The sequence below is a fragment of the Chinchilla lanigera genome, unplaced genomic scaffold (genome assembly GCF_000276665.1).
Source record: "Chinchilla lanigera isolate Chin_1 unplaced genomic scaffold, ChiLan1.0 scaffold00053, whole genome shotgun sequence".
In the NCBI taxonomy this organism is placed as follows: Eukaryota; Metazoa; Chordata; class Mammalia; order Rodentia; family Chinchillidae; genus Chinchilla; species Chinchilla lanigera.
This window is the reverse complement of record NW_004955454.1, coordinates 6,254,155-6,272,618: the sequence shown is the minus strand read 5'-3', so window position 1 is coordinate 6,272,618 and position 18,464 is coordinate 6,254,155. Positions and strand designations below refer to the sequence as shown.

At 36.3% G+C, this 18,464-nt stretch overlaps 1 protein-coding gene across 18 annotated transcripts in view; it reads left to right on the top strand.

Moving 5' to 3' along the window:
• The window catches only part of Wnk1 (WNK lysine deficient protein kinase 1), a 130,199-nt gene that overhangs the window by 86,072 nt on the left and 25,663 nt on the right, over positions 1-18,464 (top strand). For 4 of the 18 annotated variants that reach the window (XM_005395991.2, XM_005395994.2, XM_013520149.1 and 1 more), the window contains exons 9-15: positions 8,288-8,371; positions 13,059-13,208; positions 14,389-14,847; positions 15,668-15,946; positions 16,653-16,750; positions 16,858-17,020; positions 18,017-18,133. In XM_005395991.2, coding sequence (XP_005396048.1) covers positions 8,288-8,371; positions 13,059-13,208; positions 14,389-14,847; positions 15,668-15,946; positions 16,653-16,750; positions 16,858-17,020; positions 18,017-18,133 — 1,350 coding nt within the window. Of the gene's footprint in view, positions 1-4,858; positions 6,101-8,287; positions 8,372-13,058; positions 13,209-14,388; positions 14,848-15,667; positions 15,947-16,652; positions 16,751-16,857; positions 17,021-18,016; positions 18,134-18,464 lie in introns of all 18 variants that reach the window. The other 14 variants (XM_013520156.1, XM_013520148.1, XM_013520157.1 and 11 more) reach the window with 9 other exon arrangements.

Below are 18,464 nucleotides of genomic sequence, written 5' to 3'. Positions count from 1 at the left end.
GAAACTATACATGGTATACAGTCAGCCTTCTATGTCTGTGGGTTCCATAGTTAGATATAGATATTAAAATGTTAAAATTTGCATCTGCCCTAGACATGTACAGACTTTTTTGGTCATTATTCCATAAACAATTTAACAACTATTTGCCTAGCATTTATATTACATTAGGTTATTATGTGTAATTTAGAGATGATTAAAATATGTGGGATTATATGACTAGATTATATGCAAATACTATACCATTTTATATACTTGGGCACCCACAGATTTGGATATGTTAGGTGGGTCTGGAACCAACCTCCCACTGATACTGAAGGTTGACTGTATTTCAAAAGGAAACTGGTTTATTATAGCATATAATTGGATGAGATTAAGCAGGGTAAGTTAGACTGACTGATGTGAGAATTAGCTGATCTGCCTGTACAAAGCTATTATGTACAAGATTTATATTAGTCTGTGTTTGATTAAAAGTAATCTCTTTAGTTCTTAAAGAGTTTAAATTATTGGAAGCACCATAAGCTAGACATACGAGTGGTTGGGGGATGGGGTAAGGAGAGTTTTTCAAAAGCTTATATATTAAAATAATTACTGAGTATTTTCTGTAAGATTTCTTACTGTATAAAACACAGGTAAGACCTTCAAACCATTATAGAATGCTGCATGTGAGTACTCTAGAGTGAAGGAATCCTTTATTTGTATGACTCTTTAATTTAGCGCTTGTATTTAATCATCAGTTGCTATGCGTGTTCCTGCCTTTAAAGTCTGTGTTGGATACAAGTCCCTCTCCCAGTATATGTTCATTTGCTTTTCCCTTTATTTGGAATATGTTTTATTACTGACTTTCAGAATCAATTTATAGAGAACATTTTATACATACACATACATTATCTACTCTTGCTTCTCACATAGAGAATATGAAGATAGATCATCAGATAACCCCATGTCCTTTACTGACTCTGACATCTTCAGAAGAACATAAAATACTTTATCTGTCTCAGAAAGGACTTAGAACTGATCACTTCATAGCACTTATTTAGTGAGATCTTTAAGCAAACTAATTTTTTCCTTCTCAGACAGTTTTGTGGAATTCTTACTCTTCATTAAATGAAAGTCTTTCTCTGCAGACATTTCTGCTTGCTCTGGTCTTTTATGCTACAGCTTGAAATAAAAGATTTTGTTTCAGAGTCCATTGATCAGTCTGCTCTGGCCAGGATCTCAAGATGAATGGCAATAATAACACAAGGCAAACTACTAATTTACTAAAAAATTGTTTTGAGAAAGTGTCTTGCTGTGTAGCCCAGGCTGGCCTCAAACTTGCAGCAGTCCTCCTGCTTCAGCCTCCCGAGTGCTGGGATTACAGGCATCCCCAGGTGTGGTGGCACATGCCTATAATCCCAGCACTTGGGTGGCTGAGGTAGTAGGATTGCCACAAGTTGACTTTCTAACCTTAGACATGGTGGTAGAGTAGAAGAACTTTATAAAAGCTGCATACAAAAAACATTTCTGTGTTCTGACAAATATTCTTATCAGTTTCCGTCTTTGTTCTAATTTATTGCTTTCTGAATCATTGTGACTAGATTTTTTAAAACTTTTTAATCTCTTCGCTTCCTTCATTTCATGTTTTTGAACATTGATCTCTTTTAGAAAAAGGAAATGGAATCATTTTAGAGGACATTAAATATTTGAGCCACTACCATAGCTATATTTTATTTGTTCCAAAAGCATTGTCTTTTAATGACAAGTAAATGTTTTGTGGAGATATTATGAAGAATTATTAAAGACTTTAAGGAAGTTTATAAATCTATTCGTCTCACTCAAAAAACAACTTAATCATGGCTTACAGTAATATGCAGTATAAATTATAAGTGAAATTTTGGAATGAAAGTAAATAATCATGATATATATTATAGGCAACAAAATCAGCTCAAAGCATTCTATTGTCTCAGAGCCAAAAAATGTAATTACATAGATCATAATATCCACAGGGAAATTAATAAACTTGATCAGGCAACCTTATACTGTTAGACTTATTGCTGTGTACCTATACTAAATCATTTCTGCTAAGGTGCCTCAAACTTTGAAAATCTAAGCTGAATCTGATACTGCTGAACCTTTTAAGTTATTTTTTAGAAATTGAAGTTGAAGATACTTTCCTCTTGACCTAGTAAAAGTATAGAATGTTTCCTATATCCAGTTTTGCATTTCTTCCAGAAAACTAATCTTTTTCCTACTAGATAATGACTTTTTACCTTGTAGAGAAGATTAGGAAGTGTAACAAATAAAATACTCTGAGCCAAAAACTTTTTTAGTCTAATGCCTTCTAAAATAGATATAATCATGTTCTCAAGTTTCTACAGCTCTGCGAAATAATCCAGTCTTAAAACCTTCCAGTCTTGTAATATGCTTTAAACTTTCTTGTTTAATCTTACTGTTTGCAGAAACTGTAAGCTAATACTGTTTTTCCTGCTCAATACCTTCAATCAGTTACCAATTTTCTTCAGAATATTTAGATCCTTGTGATTGTTCATATACTATACTTGACCAACAGAGTAGAGAGACTACTAGATGTGCCTTGGGGAATTAAATCTCTCCTTAAAAAATTAGACTTTGTGGATTGGGGAAGATGGAGCATTTCTTTATGTTAACTATGCCTTGTTATCACTGTACATTTGGTTATTTTGTTTTCAAAGTACTGTGTTTTTCATATGTGTTTGTTTTCTGTTTAGCCTCGTCGTGGCCGTAGCATGTCGGTTTGTGTTCCCCATCTTTCTCCCGTTCCCTTTCTGTCCCGCATCTCTCCCAGTGCTCCTTCCACCCCACCACCAGTGCTGTCTGCACCTCTTTCTCCTTCCCTCCTTCGGACTGCCCCCGAGGAAACTTTTGCCGAAAAGCTTTCTAAAGCATTGGAGAGTGTCCTGCCTATGCACTCTGCCTCTCAGCGCAAGCATCGACGCTCCAGCCTGCCTTCCCTCTTTGTCAGTACTGTATGTAATTGTAAACTTCCTGACAAATGACAAATTATTACCAATGAATACATCCAGGCAACAAGAATTTTAGTGAAAATTAAATAGAGAATAGAGCTAAACTATAAACTTGGTTATATAATGTTTTCTGGGATACCAGTTATTCCTGTAGGAAAGATTTTTGAAGTAAGGATTTAAGGGGGAATAAAGGCAAGGAGGTAAAGAGAGAATACTTATAATGTCACTGACACATAACAGTAAATATCCAATAAAATTGAGCTTTTATTATCCACTAGCATAAAGTTTTGACATTTTCATATCATAGCAAAATGTGTATTATCTATTTTATAACCAATTGTTGACTTAATCAAAAGCAAACTATCAAACTTTACTCAAACATTTTTTCTCCTCACTTTATTCTTAAGGAATACTAAGAAAGGTGGATTTTTACCATAGTCATTGATGAATATTTGAGTACTAAACTTGGTTTTGATATAATCATTTGTAGAATAGTGTCAGCAAACTAAAAGTCTGCTAAATGTTCCCTCATGGGAATTATTTTGCCCTTCAGTTGAATAAGATTGGGGCCTTGACTCCAGTGAATACATTAGATACATATATAGTATGTTTGGCTTTCTTTGGTTCTATTAATATCTATTTAAAAATCTCTTTTTCAGTTGTTTTAAGTGCTGTGGGACCTTGCTGCTGCTTTTCCAGTCAAACAGTATAGTTAACACTCTGGGCTACAACTCCAGAGTCTTAAGATTTTTATTTAGGAGAATAATTCGTTGATAATGTTTAATGGTTTCAGTACACACCTTAAATAAACAGCAGTAAAATGAGCATTCTGGTTTTAAATAGAAATCCTCTTTTAGGTATTATGGACAGTTGAGCCACTTTGCTAACATGATAGAAGTCTTCTGTATTGGTAGAATAAAACTGATCTCTTGAAAAGGAATCCATGATAGTAAAAACAGTAATCATTACACGTATCATTTGAGTTTGGCAATGATAAATTCAAAATTGTTTTAACAGAAAGTGCTGTTAAATCAAATTGGCTAGTGTGTATTATCTGCTTTGCCTGATTTTGACACTAGTTATGAGACTAAAAGAATTCATGGTGTTCAACCCTTACCAGTGTTTAGCAAAGTAAATATTTGGTGATTTGGTGTCTATAACATGTTTTATGTAGTAAAACTATTAACTGTCTAGTTCGGGATAGATGAGAAGGACATGACTATCATAGTCAAGTAGTTTGTGTTACACTAGCTAACAAAAATTTAGTTAGAAGATAGATATACCATTAGGACTGGGGATATAGTTCAGTGGTGCAGCACCTGCCTGGCAAGTGTGAGCTCAGGACTTCAATTCCTAGTACCAAAAAAAAAAGAAGACGTACAAGTAGTTGATGAAAAATAACACTGACACCTCTTAACACAGCATAGAATGCTAAGAATATAGACTATGAGAAAATTAGTACAATAGCATAAATTGAAGCATACTTCTTAGCATCACAAAAATATTTGGGCTATTGCACTTTAATACTTATTCTTTAACTTTTTTCATTGATGGAAATCTTAAGTCTTAACAGTAAGCATTTAATTGTAGATACAATAATCATTTAGTGAGTTTAATTCATTCCTTTACTTGGAGACAGGAAGGTTGTGGGAAAGCAGCTCTTTGTCTAATGCAGAGTCCCATAGATTAATTTTATTGTCCCTGGATGTATTTAATGGATTTTTATTCTGCACATAATTTCCAAAGCATTGCTGTTTCTTTATGATAAATTTAGTGTAACTATTTTATAGGGTTACACAAAACTATCTAGTTGTGCATGTCTGATGTAATTTAACATATGAATGTATGAATTACTTGTCTTATTCATGTTGATACAGCCTCAGTCCATGGCGCATCCGTGTGGGGGGACCCCAACATACCCAGAATCACAGATATTTTTCCCAACTATTCATGAGCGTCCAGTTTCTTTTTCACCACCTCCCACCTGTCCACCGAAAGTAGCCATTTCCCAGCGGCGTAAGAGCACCTCCTTCCTGGAAGCCCAAACTCGCCATTTTCAACCCCTGCTGAGGACTCTTGGCCAAAATCTTCTTCCACCTGGTGGCAGCCCAACTAACTGGACACCAGAGGCTGTAGTTATGTTGGGTACTACAGCCAGTAGAGTAACTGGAGAGCTATGTGATATACAGGTCCATCCTACTATGTCTGAGCCAACTCAAGTTTACAGTGACTATAGACCTGGACTAGTACTTCCAGAAGAAGCTCGCTATTTTATTCCTCAGGAAGCAGTGTATCTAGCTGGGGTACATTACCAGGCCCAGGTGGCAGAACAGTATGAGGGCATTTCGTACAACTCACCAGTACTGTCAAATCATATGAAACAGATACCTGAACAGAAGCCAGTTCAAGGGGGCCCTACTTCAAGTTCTGTCTTTGAATTTCCATCTGGACAGGCTTTCCTGGTAGGACACCTTCATAATTTAAGATTAGATTCTGGATTAAGTCCAGGATCTCCCCTCTCTAGTATTCCTCCACCTCTCAGTACAGATGCTACATGTTTGAAATTTCACCCTGTCTTTGTTCCTCATTCTGCACCTGCTGTGTTAACTCACAGCAATGAGAGCAGAAGCAACTGTGTATTTGAATTTCACGCTCAGACACCGAGCTCCTCTTCAGGAGAAGGAGTTGGAATTTTACCTCAACGTGCTTACCGAAGTCAACAAGTTGCAGTGGACGCAAATCAGGATGAAACGCCTCCTCAGTCAGTTGGATTACATGGCCACCTGCAGCCTGTGACTGAAGAACAGCGTAATTACCATGCCCCAGAACTCACCATTTCTGTGGTAGAGCCTGTCGGACAGAACTGGCCAATAGGAAGCCCAGAATATTCCAGTGATTCCTCACAAATCACTTCATCAGATCCCAGTGATTTTCAGTCACCTCCCCCTACAGGGGGAACAACTGCACCTTTTGGCTCTGACTTCTCATTACCCTTTATCCATCTGCCTCAGACAGTATTACAAGAATCCCCACTTTTCTTCTGTTTCCCCCAAGGGACCACATCTCAGCAGGTCTTATCTGCCTCATTTTCTTCAGGAGGATCTACACTCCATCCACAGGTTATAGGAAAAGTTCCACGGTTCTTTTAAATCATTATATGTGATTATAATTTATCTCTTATTTCCCTGAATCATGGAATTACGAGGAATAATGTTTAATTTTTTCAATAGAGTTTCCCCATCTTTTCAAGGTCATAAACTCTTTGTATTTAAGAAAAAAATACGAAGCAGAAGCTACCTGATTTGCCTGTAATGCTTGCCAACCTTTGGGGAAAAAAAGAATACCAAAGCTAAAATTTTAATCACTCATCAAAATCAAGGTCTTTTGTCCTTATATGTAATATTTTCAAGTGGTAGTGAAAATGCACTTATCTATACTGTAAGGTTGATTAGGTATACTAAACTGAACTATAAGTTTCTTCCTATGAACAAGTTTTTTGAAAAACAGTACAAAAGAATAGTTTTCATAAAAAGTGAAATGAATGGAAGATAGTAAAAACTTTTTTGGAGTATTTAGAATTATTGCACAGGATTTTCATTAGTGCAAGGGCCCTAAAAAGACAGCAAAAAGGAGACATCTTGGGAGTTTGGCTTAACAAATGAAGATGGCTTTTTGAAATAGCATCAGTTAATCAAGTCACTATGTATCATGTCCAGATAAAATAGTAATCCATAAAGTTAAGGACTGACTGATTCTAATTTTAGCAGCTGAGTTAGATCTAATGAGTGGTAGATGTATTAATTTTTGTTTGAAGAATCTGATGTACATTGCAAGGTCAAGAATATTTGCTATCCCAGGTCTTGCTTTTTTTTCCTCAACAAATTTAATTTAGTTTTTTACGTGAATGAGCATATATACTTATGCAATAATGACAAAGTAAGTAACATAAATTAAAGAAATAATGTTGACCTTTTTTTTTTTTTCCACTACTGGGAATTAAACTCACGACTTTGCGCTTGCCAGGCAGGCGCTACACGGCTGAGCTAAATCCCCAGCCCCAGTGTTGACTATTTTATGTATTCTTTTAATATATATTATCGGATGTATATACATCTTACAAATCTACATAGAAGATTATATAACTCTAAGACTTCATTCTAATCTTCTAAATATTCTAAATATAGTATTATAAAATACTATATGTTCTTATTCTTTCTTCCTATGTTCTTCCCCCACCAAAGGCATAAAGAACTCCAAAAGTGTACAGAAAGTATCAATTACTTAGAGTAGCACTAAGAAGCAAAAAGATCCAGAAACTTAAACTATACTGTATGGGCATGTAGTATACTCACATCAGATGCATATTGATAGTTTCTACTGTAAATATTAATGTACTAGCCATTCTTTTTTAAACTTTCCAAGGTAAAAGTTCTGATACAAAATAGTTAATTTAAAAAAGTTGTATATCTATGTAAGCTTCAAAGAACCTCTTCTAAATTGAAATGGAATAATAAAGGTAGTACTTTTCTGTTTCCTTAACCTACCTAGATGTATAATCCTATATTTGTTTCTCATTTTCTCATTTGTTTTAATTTAGACCTTTTCATAATTGGAACACTCTGGTCAGAGTTTCTCAAACACAATAGGAGTGGCATTTAGGGTTGAATAATTCTTTGTTATGAGGGAGGCTCTTCTGTGTATTACAGGATATTTAGCAGCATCCCTGGTCTCTGACTACCAGATGCTAACAATAGCCATAGCTCCCAGTTTTCTGACATCTGGAAATGGCTCTAGGTAGTGACACATGTTCCCTGGGTAACAGCCATTACTGTAGGTACTGAGCAGTTGATTTTAACAGATTTTTAAATTTTTAATAAAAATCACTATGGCACTACAAGCAGTAGCAAAAAGAACCAAATTAGCATTATCAAATGTCTTTTTTTCTTTTACATTAATAGTAATAGTCCTAACACTTTTTTCCTGGTTACTAAACTTCCAATAACAATTTTATTATGAGTCTTACTATTCTAGCCAGCCAAAATTATACCATGAGCATCAGTGGTGAGTTAGAATTGAATTATCAGTGGTTTTCTTATTGGATGGAATCACAAATTTTCTAATGTATGATTCTGCCCTAAATTTTTCTTACAAAAGATACCCCAGAAGCCTCTCCCATACATACTTAATCAAGCTAATGTTTCATTTTGATCAGGCAAACTTCTCAGGAGTTTTTGTTGCAAAAGCCTGACCTGTATACACATACCGTAGGCCTTCTCTAATATGTTGTATTCACTTGTTTCATCCAGGCACAGGGGCAGAGCCAGGGCCAGCCATCCTCAAGTAGCTTAGCAGGGGTTCCACCTTCCCAATCCATCCAACATCCTCAGCAGGTGAGAACAATGCATTGCTGTGTTTTATGATTAGTAGTTATGGCCAAAATACTGTCTCACATCTTTTGTGAGTTGATTCTTAAGTTTTTCAAAGGGAAATTAAGAAGCATAACTTTTTTTGTTCATTTTAGGAAATCTTGTTTGTTTAGTATACTTTTAAACAATGTAGTAAATACATGTTAAAATTTTAAAAGAATCATTGTTACTGATATAATTTATCTGCTTTCTTAACTGATTGTACACAAACGGTACAAAGACTTATCAGTTTGTTTCTACTTACATTTATGACTGGTCCACATATGAGCACTTTGTCATTTTTTTCATGGTGCTTGACTAATAATCCTAAATTCCTTTTAAATTATTTCTACCGTTTGGGTTATAGTATCAGATTTTATGCTACAAGGCATTGAATGAAAGCCTTAAGAACAACTACTGCAGAAAGATTGGAAGAAAATTTTTTATTAAACTTCTGATTTTGCGTGATTTGTTCCAAAAGATGCAAGAAACTCAAAAGATTAATGTAATGCTTATATATATAGCCAAACTAGTCATTTTAAAATTAAATATAGCTCCTCACTGATACTAGTTAATAGTAATAATTTGCAAAGAAGTAATACTTTTTTGCCATAATTGAATATTTATTAGCCATTTCAAACAAAATTTATACCATTACCTGTGTAATACAAACCTTGAGAGGTATGGTGGCGGGCTCTTAGCCAGATTGCTCAGGAGGCTGAAGCCAAAGGATCACAAATTCAAGGCCAGACTGGGCAACTTATTAGCAAGACAGTGTCTCATAAAAAGTTTAAAAAGGGATGGGGATGTAACTTAGTGCTCCTTGGGCTCAATACCACCCCCAAAAAGTTACAGTGGTATGCTGTATCTTAATGTTGTGCCAAAAATAAACTTCATCAACTGGGAGGCTCTGTGGTCATAAACAAGGCTATGAGCTATTCTTATAAATAGTTCTTTTCTGTAGGAGTACCTCTAAAACAGTGGCAAAACTATGGTACATGTGCCACAGCAGGCTGTTTGTATCATTGAAAGCCTAAAGGTTCGCCATCTCTGCTGTAGAGTCTTCAAGTATTCTTTCTTTTCTGTGCAAATGAGGAGCATATATGTTTTGCTTGAAGCAACCATGTCCAACAGATGATACACAGTGAAAATGGTTTCATGGAGTAAGTTTCTGCAAATCCTGAGGCTGGGCTGCTGTGTTAAACCATACCTTCTTGGCTGTAATGGTGTTGATTAGCACAAGCAGATCACCATGCTTTTTTGTCCTACCCAGAGGTGCCACTTCTAAAATACTTTTCTGACATAGATGCCTATCATTTGTCTTAAGCAAAGAGTGAGGGAATAAATTCTACAGTCCTTCAGTCTTACTCTCCATCCCAAACTAAACAGGTTGGTTTTTTTTTCTTACTTTTCTTGCTGAGTTCAGATACCGTAGGTTAATCAAAATGGACTAGATAATGATTGCTCTCACAGAACCTAAATAATGTAGTAAACATATGTGTATATGTCTACAAAACAAATAAGAACAGTAGCTAATATATACAGTGTGCAAGACATTTTACCTGTATTTGTATTAAGTCCCTATAAAAATCCTATAAATGTAGGTAGTATCATTGTTTCCATTTTATTAATGGGAAGAGGAGACCTGGAGAAGTCTGAGCAGTATATCTAACCCTGCACTGTAGCTTGTAAAAAGTGAAAATAGCTTGAATAGTTGGACTTCACAGCTCCCCATTTAACTTCTACCCAATTATGTCCCCAAAGGGAAGGAAATTAACATCTCTTCTGAGTAGAAGGGAGTTACTGGAAAACTTTATATATAAGCAATGATATATTAGACTTTTATTATAAGTTAGATTCAGATGAAGGAATAAAGAATTTTTCCAGGCCTAAAAGGGGAAGAGAAGCAATAAGAGCAAAGGGAGAAAACTCAAAGATAAAAAAGTAAGGGACAGGGGCCAGGGGTATAGTATAGCTCAGTGGCACAGCATCTGCCTGGCAAGTACAAGGTCCTGAGTTTGATTCCTGGTTCAGAAAAAAAAGAGACAGAAACAAATATGAATTTATTTTGGCTTAGAATGTAAAGATACATAAAGATGTAAGTTCAAGAAAGAGTTGATAAAGAATCCAAATTTTGGTGTGAGCATGATTATAAACTGATGAGACTGGGAAAGGACAGGGATTTTATGATTACTGAATCACCAAATACAGTATAAGGTGGGATTTTTTTTTCCATTTATATTTATTCCTTAGAAGAGAATTACCATGTATTCAAATCTTTATACTCTTATATTACAGAATTCTCATTGTCCTTTATTTTGAACAGCCCCCAAAATGTTAATAAAACCAAGTAAAACAAAGTCCGTATTTTTAGAGATAGGGCTTCAGTAATCCAAGTTTGTTTCTGTTTTTGTTGTGTGTGTGTGTGTGTGTGTGTGTGTGTAGATATATATATATATGTCCCCTTTTGGACAGGGTCTCACTGTGTAGTTCAGGCTGGCCTTGAACTTGTAGCAGTCCTCCTGGCTCAGCCCCCTGAGTGCTAGGATTATAGGTGTGTGCCACCTTGCTTGGCTTTGTATATGGTTACAAATAATTTGTTTAAAGATTCCTTTAAGAAGTTATACAAAGTTTAATGCCAGGCATGTTGGAACATGCCTCTGTAATCCCAGCACTTGGGAGGCTGAGGCAGGAGGATCATTGCGAGTTCCAGACCAGCCTGAGCTGCATAGTGACGCTGTCTGAAAAAGACGCCCCCCGCAAAAAAAAAAATTTACATAAATATAAACCTACAAGATACATGGGAAAAAAAAAAATCCACCTTAAATTAATAATGTCCAAGCAGATACTTAACCATTTCAAATTCTACCTCAAGACAACTTAAAGGGAAAGTGCTGTGTTATGCTGGAAAACTACCCGAGCACCCATAGAGTGAAAATAAAAATGTTGATGTCTTACATTTGAAGAGTTTCAGGGAAGGGGAGCAGTGTTTTTGAATTAATAATTTTATGCAGCTGTGATTTAATTAAGTAAAAACTAATGAATTATATAATTGTACATATTTCATTCGTATTCCTTACTGTTTAAATATGTTTATGTTGGGCAAAAAAATGTCTGGTTTTTAGTTCTGCTTTTTCTATGGGGAAGTAAGGTAAGGGTCTGATATTCAGAGTTAACCTTAGTGTTGTTTACATGTGGTATCTTAGTTTCTGGGGAAAGTTTTTATATAGTTCAACAGCCATTCATTTCTGAGTGGTACAGTAAGAATTCACTGTTAAGGAATAATGAAATAGGAGCAAAACAAGCATGACTGCTATCACCATTATATTTCAGAATTTTTTTGGTGGTTTGGTAATTTTAATTTATATAGTTAAGAAAGAAGGAATAAATACAAGAAGAGCAAAAATACTATCATTTAATATTTGTTATCACTTAATCATTTGTTAAGATTATCACTTAAATCCAAGACAAACATTAGAGTGACTATATGCATGATAAAGACAAAATAAATAGCTTGTCTTTATACCAGCAGTAACACAAATAAAATGCTGTTGGTTAGAGCATTAAGTAGCAAAAAAAAAAATTCAAATGACCAAATGTTCATTATGAGGCAGATTACTGTCTGTGGGATGGGTGTGTTTTTGTTTTATTTGTTTCAACAACAGTAACAGTACACCTGTGTGTAAACGACCCCTGCTACCTAGGAGAAAATCATAGAGATGATGCACCGAACCACAAATAGGGTTAGGATATTTTCATTTCACTTTATAATTAGAAATACTGGTTAAAATATTTATTAAACAGGTGTTGGTATATATTTAGAAAGAAAAAATTAAATTATATAAGTATTAGAGTCTTGAAAGTTAGCTATAAAGTTCAGGTTTTTGTTAGGTAAAAGAGGGGCTTTAATATTAGAGTAATACTCCCTATTTTGTTTGCTTGATTTATTACAAAGTTTACTATTTGGGTATAATTACATAGTTAATTTCCAGATTTGCTCCTTTTACACCACTTTGATTCGAATGATAGTGTTCTTATTTTCAAAAATGAAATCTCATTTTTCTAATAAAATGAGCAATTGTGTAATAACATGCAGCATTATTACAGCTAGTAAGCAATAAAACTAAAATTTGAAACTATTTCCTGGTTCAAAGCTCAATAATTTGCTCACTGTTTTGTTTCTGGAATTAAAGTAATTATACAGTGGACAAACTAGGGAAAGGAAGTTATTTGGACATGGTATCTAAATGGCTTGCTGTTGGGTGAAGGTAATATTTGGGTAGAGGACTAGTGGAGACTCAAGTTTTGGAACCTTGGCTAATTGTAATAGTATCATCACAAAGAACGCTAGAGGAAAAACATATAAAGGGAACTTGGGTTTTTGCATGGTATCAGCACGGAGAACATCAGAGGAAAACAGATACATAAGGGGAATTGATGAATTTGCATTTCTAAATTACTAAAATTACCCTTGGAAACATACTATTAATGCTTTGAAATAAAACTGAATCATGAGCCACTCGCAGTGGTGCATGCCCATAGGCCATTGACTGAGGAGACAGGCAGGAGAAAAGATTGAGCCTAGGAGACTGGAGGCAGCTTGGGCAGTATAGCAAGACCCAACTCAAAAACAAATGACAAAAACAACTGAATCATTATATTTTATTCTTAGCAGCAGGGAATACAGCAGACAGCCCTTCCTCAACAGACAGTACAGTATTCACTTACACAGACAGCAACCTCCAGTGAGGCCACTACTGCACAGCCAGTGAGTCATCCTCAAGCTCCACAGGTCTTGCCTCAAGCATCAGCAGGAAAACAGGTAAACACTTCATTTCTGAAAAGATGCTAAAAGGAATCTCCATGTAACTTGTCCTTGCTTGTAGATAAACTTCTACTCTTCTAATAGTGAAATATTTGTTGAACTTGGTTAATCTCACTGAAATGATATCAAAATTGCTCCGTGTGTACATATGTATTATTTAATGTAAATGAGTACATAATCACATCAATGACAATCTAAAAATATTTCACTTTTAGATTTATCAGTATAAAATAGTTACAGGTATTAAAACTAATGGCTTAAATAATGGTGCTTTAGTAACTGAACCTGTGACATTCTCTAGAAATGGTTAGTTGTATGATGTTCTAGGTTTGCAACTATGCTTTATTTTCTGTAGATTTCTGCTGTTTCTTCTCTCATTATATACTGATAGTAAGTCATACTGTCAAACTTCTTATGTGGAGTAGGGTTTTTTTTTAAAAGTAGTTCTAGTCACTCCAAAATTACCCTGTAGGAAGTATGCTTTTCTGAATGACCTTTTTTCAACAAAAGAAGAGTATCACTATGCTTATATGTGCACAGTGTATTGTCATATTTCATCATATCTAAAATATTGTTGCCTGTAAAATGCACCATTATTTTATGAACCAAAGAGTATACACTGACACATCATCAGTTGTAAGAGATGAATTATTCCAGTTTTTGAAACGTTGAAATGACAGGGATGACTTTGCCCTAGAATTCATGGCATACATTATACACCTGCTCTTATAGAGCTGTGTTAGACCTAAGACTTATAGAAGTATAAGAATGAGTCCCACTGGGGAAAAACTTCATTTGAATTTCATTAACTACTTGGAATAGCAGTCATAGTCTTAGTGACAACAGATATGCCAGTGGATTATGGCATATGCAGTACATAACAGGAAAGCTATTAAAAACAACCGCCACCACCAATGCTTGCCTGTGGAAAGGACTTATTTTTATTGACAGTGATGAAACATTAGCAAAGGTTTTGACAGCGCAAGGTTTAGAACAGAAGCCAGTTTACCAGTCTATTTTTCTCCTGCTGTCCTTTCCTATTCTTACGTGGCATATTAACTTACACTAATATATGCAGGGTTTTGTTTGTTTCCTTCTTTTTAGTTCAAACTTAATTCTGCTTTTGGCAACCTTGCTTTAAAAAAAAAGTCGGTTTTGTTTTTCTTTGCTTTCCCAGCTTCCAGTTTCCCAGCCAGTACCAACTGTCCAAGGCGAACCTCAGATCTCAATTGCGACACAACCCTCAGTTGTTCCAGTCCACTCTGGTGCTCATTTTCTCCCTGTGGGACAGCCACTCCCCACTTCTTTGCTCCCACAGTACTCTGCCTCTCAGATTCCCATATCAACTCCACATGTGTCTACGGCTCAAACAGGTTTTTCATCCCTTCCCATCACAATGGCAGCTGGCATTAATCAGCCTCTGCTCACCTTGGCTTCATCTGCTACATCAACTGCAATCCCAGGGGCTTCAACTGTGATTCCTAGTCAGCTTCCAACTCTTCTGCAGCCTGTGACTCAGCTGCCAAGTCAGGTTCACCCGCAACTCCTGCCATCAGCAGTTCAGTCCATGGGAATACCAGCTAACCTTGGACAAGCTGCTGAGGTTCCACTTCCCTCTGGAGATGTTCTATACCAGGTATTGTGTTAACTAGCAAAAAAAAAGAGGGCACTAGAGGGTCAGACCATCAAGAACTTGAAAGTCTAGCAGTTGAGTATCAGAATAACAAAAGTTGCTAATCTCAACTAGAGAAGCTAACAGTAAAATTCTGAGAAAGGATAGGGTGATGATGTATGATGACTCATCCATTTTTCGTGAGATGCAACTTGGGAGAATAATGATACTCTCCATATTCGTTATAAACTAACAGAGTACTAGATATGGTTTAATACAGTACATCAGGCTGCATTTGTATATGTAGGTGGTGTGGATAAAGTAGGCAGTATGCTATCCAGGGTTTAGGTTTAGAAGCTGAGCATTCTGTAGTAAGGCTGAAATGACTGACACTTGCATTCTAAATATAAGATTAGCTAGAAAGTAGATGCCTTTCTAGAAGAAATTAATTTATCAGTCCCATGTAATCTTCAGAGCTGGGCACAGTAGTACATATCCATAATCTGAGCACTCAGGAAGCTGAAGCAGAAAGCTTTCAAGTTCAAGGCCAGTCTGGACTACATAGTAACACCATCTCAAATCCCCCAGACTCCCCAAAAGAAAATCTCCAGGGGGGAAGGGAGCAAAAACTAGCAGTTAAGGTATGATTATTGAGTTTGAGTTCTGTCCCCAGATTGGAACTAACCTAGCATTTCAAGAATGATCTTTAAGTGTTCCTTAATTTATTAGTAAGAGAATATTCTTTGCTGTGTGCACCCCCACCCTCACCTTTTGGCATGTCTTGCTGATTTGCTAATTTGATGTCCCAACCTGTACTAACTCACCTTCCTCATTTCTGTCACAGGGCTTCCCTCCTCGACTGCCACCACAATACCCAGGAGATTCAAATATTGCTCCCTCTTCCAACATGGCTTCTGTTTGCGTCCATTCTACAGTTCTGTCCCCTCCTATGCCAACAGAAGCATTGGCTACACCAGGTTACTTTCCTACAGTGGTGCAGCCTTATGTGGAATCAAATGTTTTGGTTCCTGTGGGCGGTGTAGGAGGACAGGTTCAAGTGTCCCAACCAGCAGTGAGTTTAGCACAACCCCCTACTACATCCTCCCAGCAAGCAGTTCTAGAGGTAAATTAAATTGTTGCATGTTTTTATATGAAACATATATAGATGGGATAAAAATGTAAAATGACAGGAGAAACATAGGCTCCTCTAGTTTAGAACTCATTTGGAGACTATGTCAAACTAACTTCTGAACGACTTTTTCTTCCAGCAGAATGAAATGCCAATGTGGGGCCCATGTTGCCACTGGCTGTTCTGTTGGGAAGTGAGTGTGCCTTGGAGATTAATCCTATTAGCACTTCACTTCTCTAGCTAGTACTTTAGCTATTATTCTTATCCTTCCACAAACTCTTGCCATTGGCAGTCATAGGAATATCAGCCTGCTGTGCTCTCAGCAGTCATTGTTGCCGTACTAGGAGAAAGATCTGAGTTCATCTTTGCACTTTGCTCTGCCTACCCTATTGCACACTTCTGGTAAGACGCTGGCTGCATGGCAAGTTGTTAGTTTCACACTGCCTAGCAAATAGGTTGGCTGACCTCACACCGTGCAGTCTATACCAGAAACTAGCTTTAGAAACTTCCTTTGGAATTTTGAGATCACTGTCTATAGATGCTTAATATTGAGATTTACTAGTGAGTAAATTTACTGCTTCGAGGTCTTAAGGGAGGGATACAAAGGGGGAAAATGGTAAAGGGAGCTTTTTGGGGAGATGGTGAATGATGAATACAATATATTATCCCCCAAGGTTTGAATTATTCTTCCCATTCACAGAGTACTCAGGGAGTCTCTCAGGTTGCTCCCCCCGAGCCACTTCCAGTAGCACAGCCACAACCTACCCAGCCTGTCACTTTGGTTTCTTCTATAGACAGGTAGGTAAAATTCAAATGTTCCTCTGACTTTTAAGTAGGGTGGTATGAAACTTTAAAGTATCAGACCTTTAAACCTCATACTGTAAACTGAACTTTTTTTTTCAAAGTGCACATTCAGATGTTGCTTCAGGTATGAGTGATGGCAACGAGAATGCCCCATCGTCCAGTGGAAGGCATGAAGGGAGAACAGCCAAACGCCATTATCGAAAATCTGTAAGAAGTCGCTCTCGTCACGAAAAGACTTCACGTCCAAAACTAAGAATTTTAAATGTAAGTAGTGTTGATTTATGGCCTCAAAGAAATTTGGCACTTAGAAGAATTTTAAAGATTGTCAGTCAAATCCAAGCTATTCATTTTACAAAATAAAGATACCTCTGTGTGATACATAATTTATATGGCACTCTTCTCTTTTAATCTGCACAAACCCAATTAGTTGAGTATCACATTTTTCAGGTGGAAAATAGTGAAAATATAGTTCATCAAGCAGTAAGGGCTAGCAATTAATATCATTTAAGTAAATCTTTTTTTTTTTTTTTCCTTTTTTTTTTTTCTTTTTTTTTTTTCTGTCTTTTTGAGACAGGGGCTCACTATGCAGTTGAGGCTGACCTTGAGCTCACTTTGTAGCCCAGGCTGGTCTGGAACTCTCAATGATCCTCCTGCCTCAGCCTCCCAAGTGCTGGGATTACAGGCATGCACCACCACACCAAGTCATTTAAGTAATTCTTAAGTCTTAGGCAAATATTTCAAAGTTTAGGTAGGATCCTCTGAATAGCTGAATGATATTCTTAAATTCCATATTTCTCTTGTAAGGCACATTACCTTTTTGTTGGTTGTTTGCTGGTGGAGGGGGTGGTTTTATGTTTTTGTTTGAGGCAGGGTCTTGCTGTGTAGCCCAGGCTGGCCTCAAACTCATGGTGATCCTTCTGCCTCAGCCTCTATAGATGTATACCACCACATCTGGCAGTATTTTCCTTTTAGAAAAAGAGCATTTTTGTTTTATAGAAAAAAACATTACATTCCTTTTAGACTCTAGTGAAAGATGAATAAGTAGCTGAAAAGCTGATTTCTTTTCATAGGTTTCTTGTTTTGTTTTTTGTTTTTTGTTGTTGTTTTGTTTTGTTTTTTTTTTGCTACCAGTTTAAAAGACAGAGTGATGACACTGCTTCTTCAGACTTTAAATTTGAGTATTAGTCTGGGTAATTTTTCTCAAATGTAGTGATAAAGCTAGTTTTTTGAAGTGAAATACTTTTTTCTTTCTCTTTCTAGGTTTCAAATAAAGGAGACCGGGTAGTAGAATGTCAGTTAGAGACTCACAATCGGAAAATGGTTACATTCAAGTTTGACCTAGATGGTGACAACCCTGAGGAGATAGCAACAATTATGGTAGGTTGCATTTGGAGTTTCAGATTTTTCTCTGGTACTTGATCTGAATATCCATTTACCTAGGTACTATCCATGTTTTGTGATCCATGTTTATTTAGACAGGTATGTATTTATTCTAGTATGACTATAATGAAGACACCCTGTTGTCCAGAGATATTTTTGTTTAGGATGTGTCTAAGTATTAAAGTTCTTAAAAACATAAGAGCTGACTTAAGTACCAATTAAGTAATACAGTAGAAGGGGCTGGGGATTTAGCTCAGCGGCAAAGTGCCTGCCTGGCAAGCGCAAGGTCGTGAGTTCGGTTCCCGGTACCGGAGAAAAACCAAAAAAA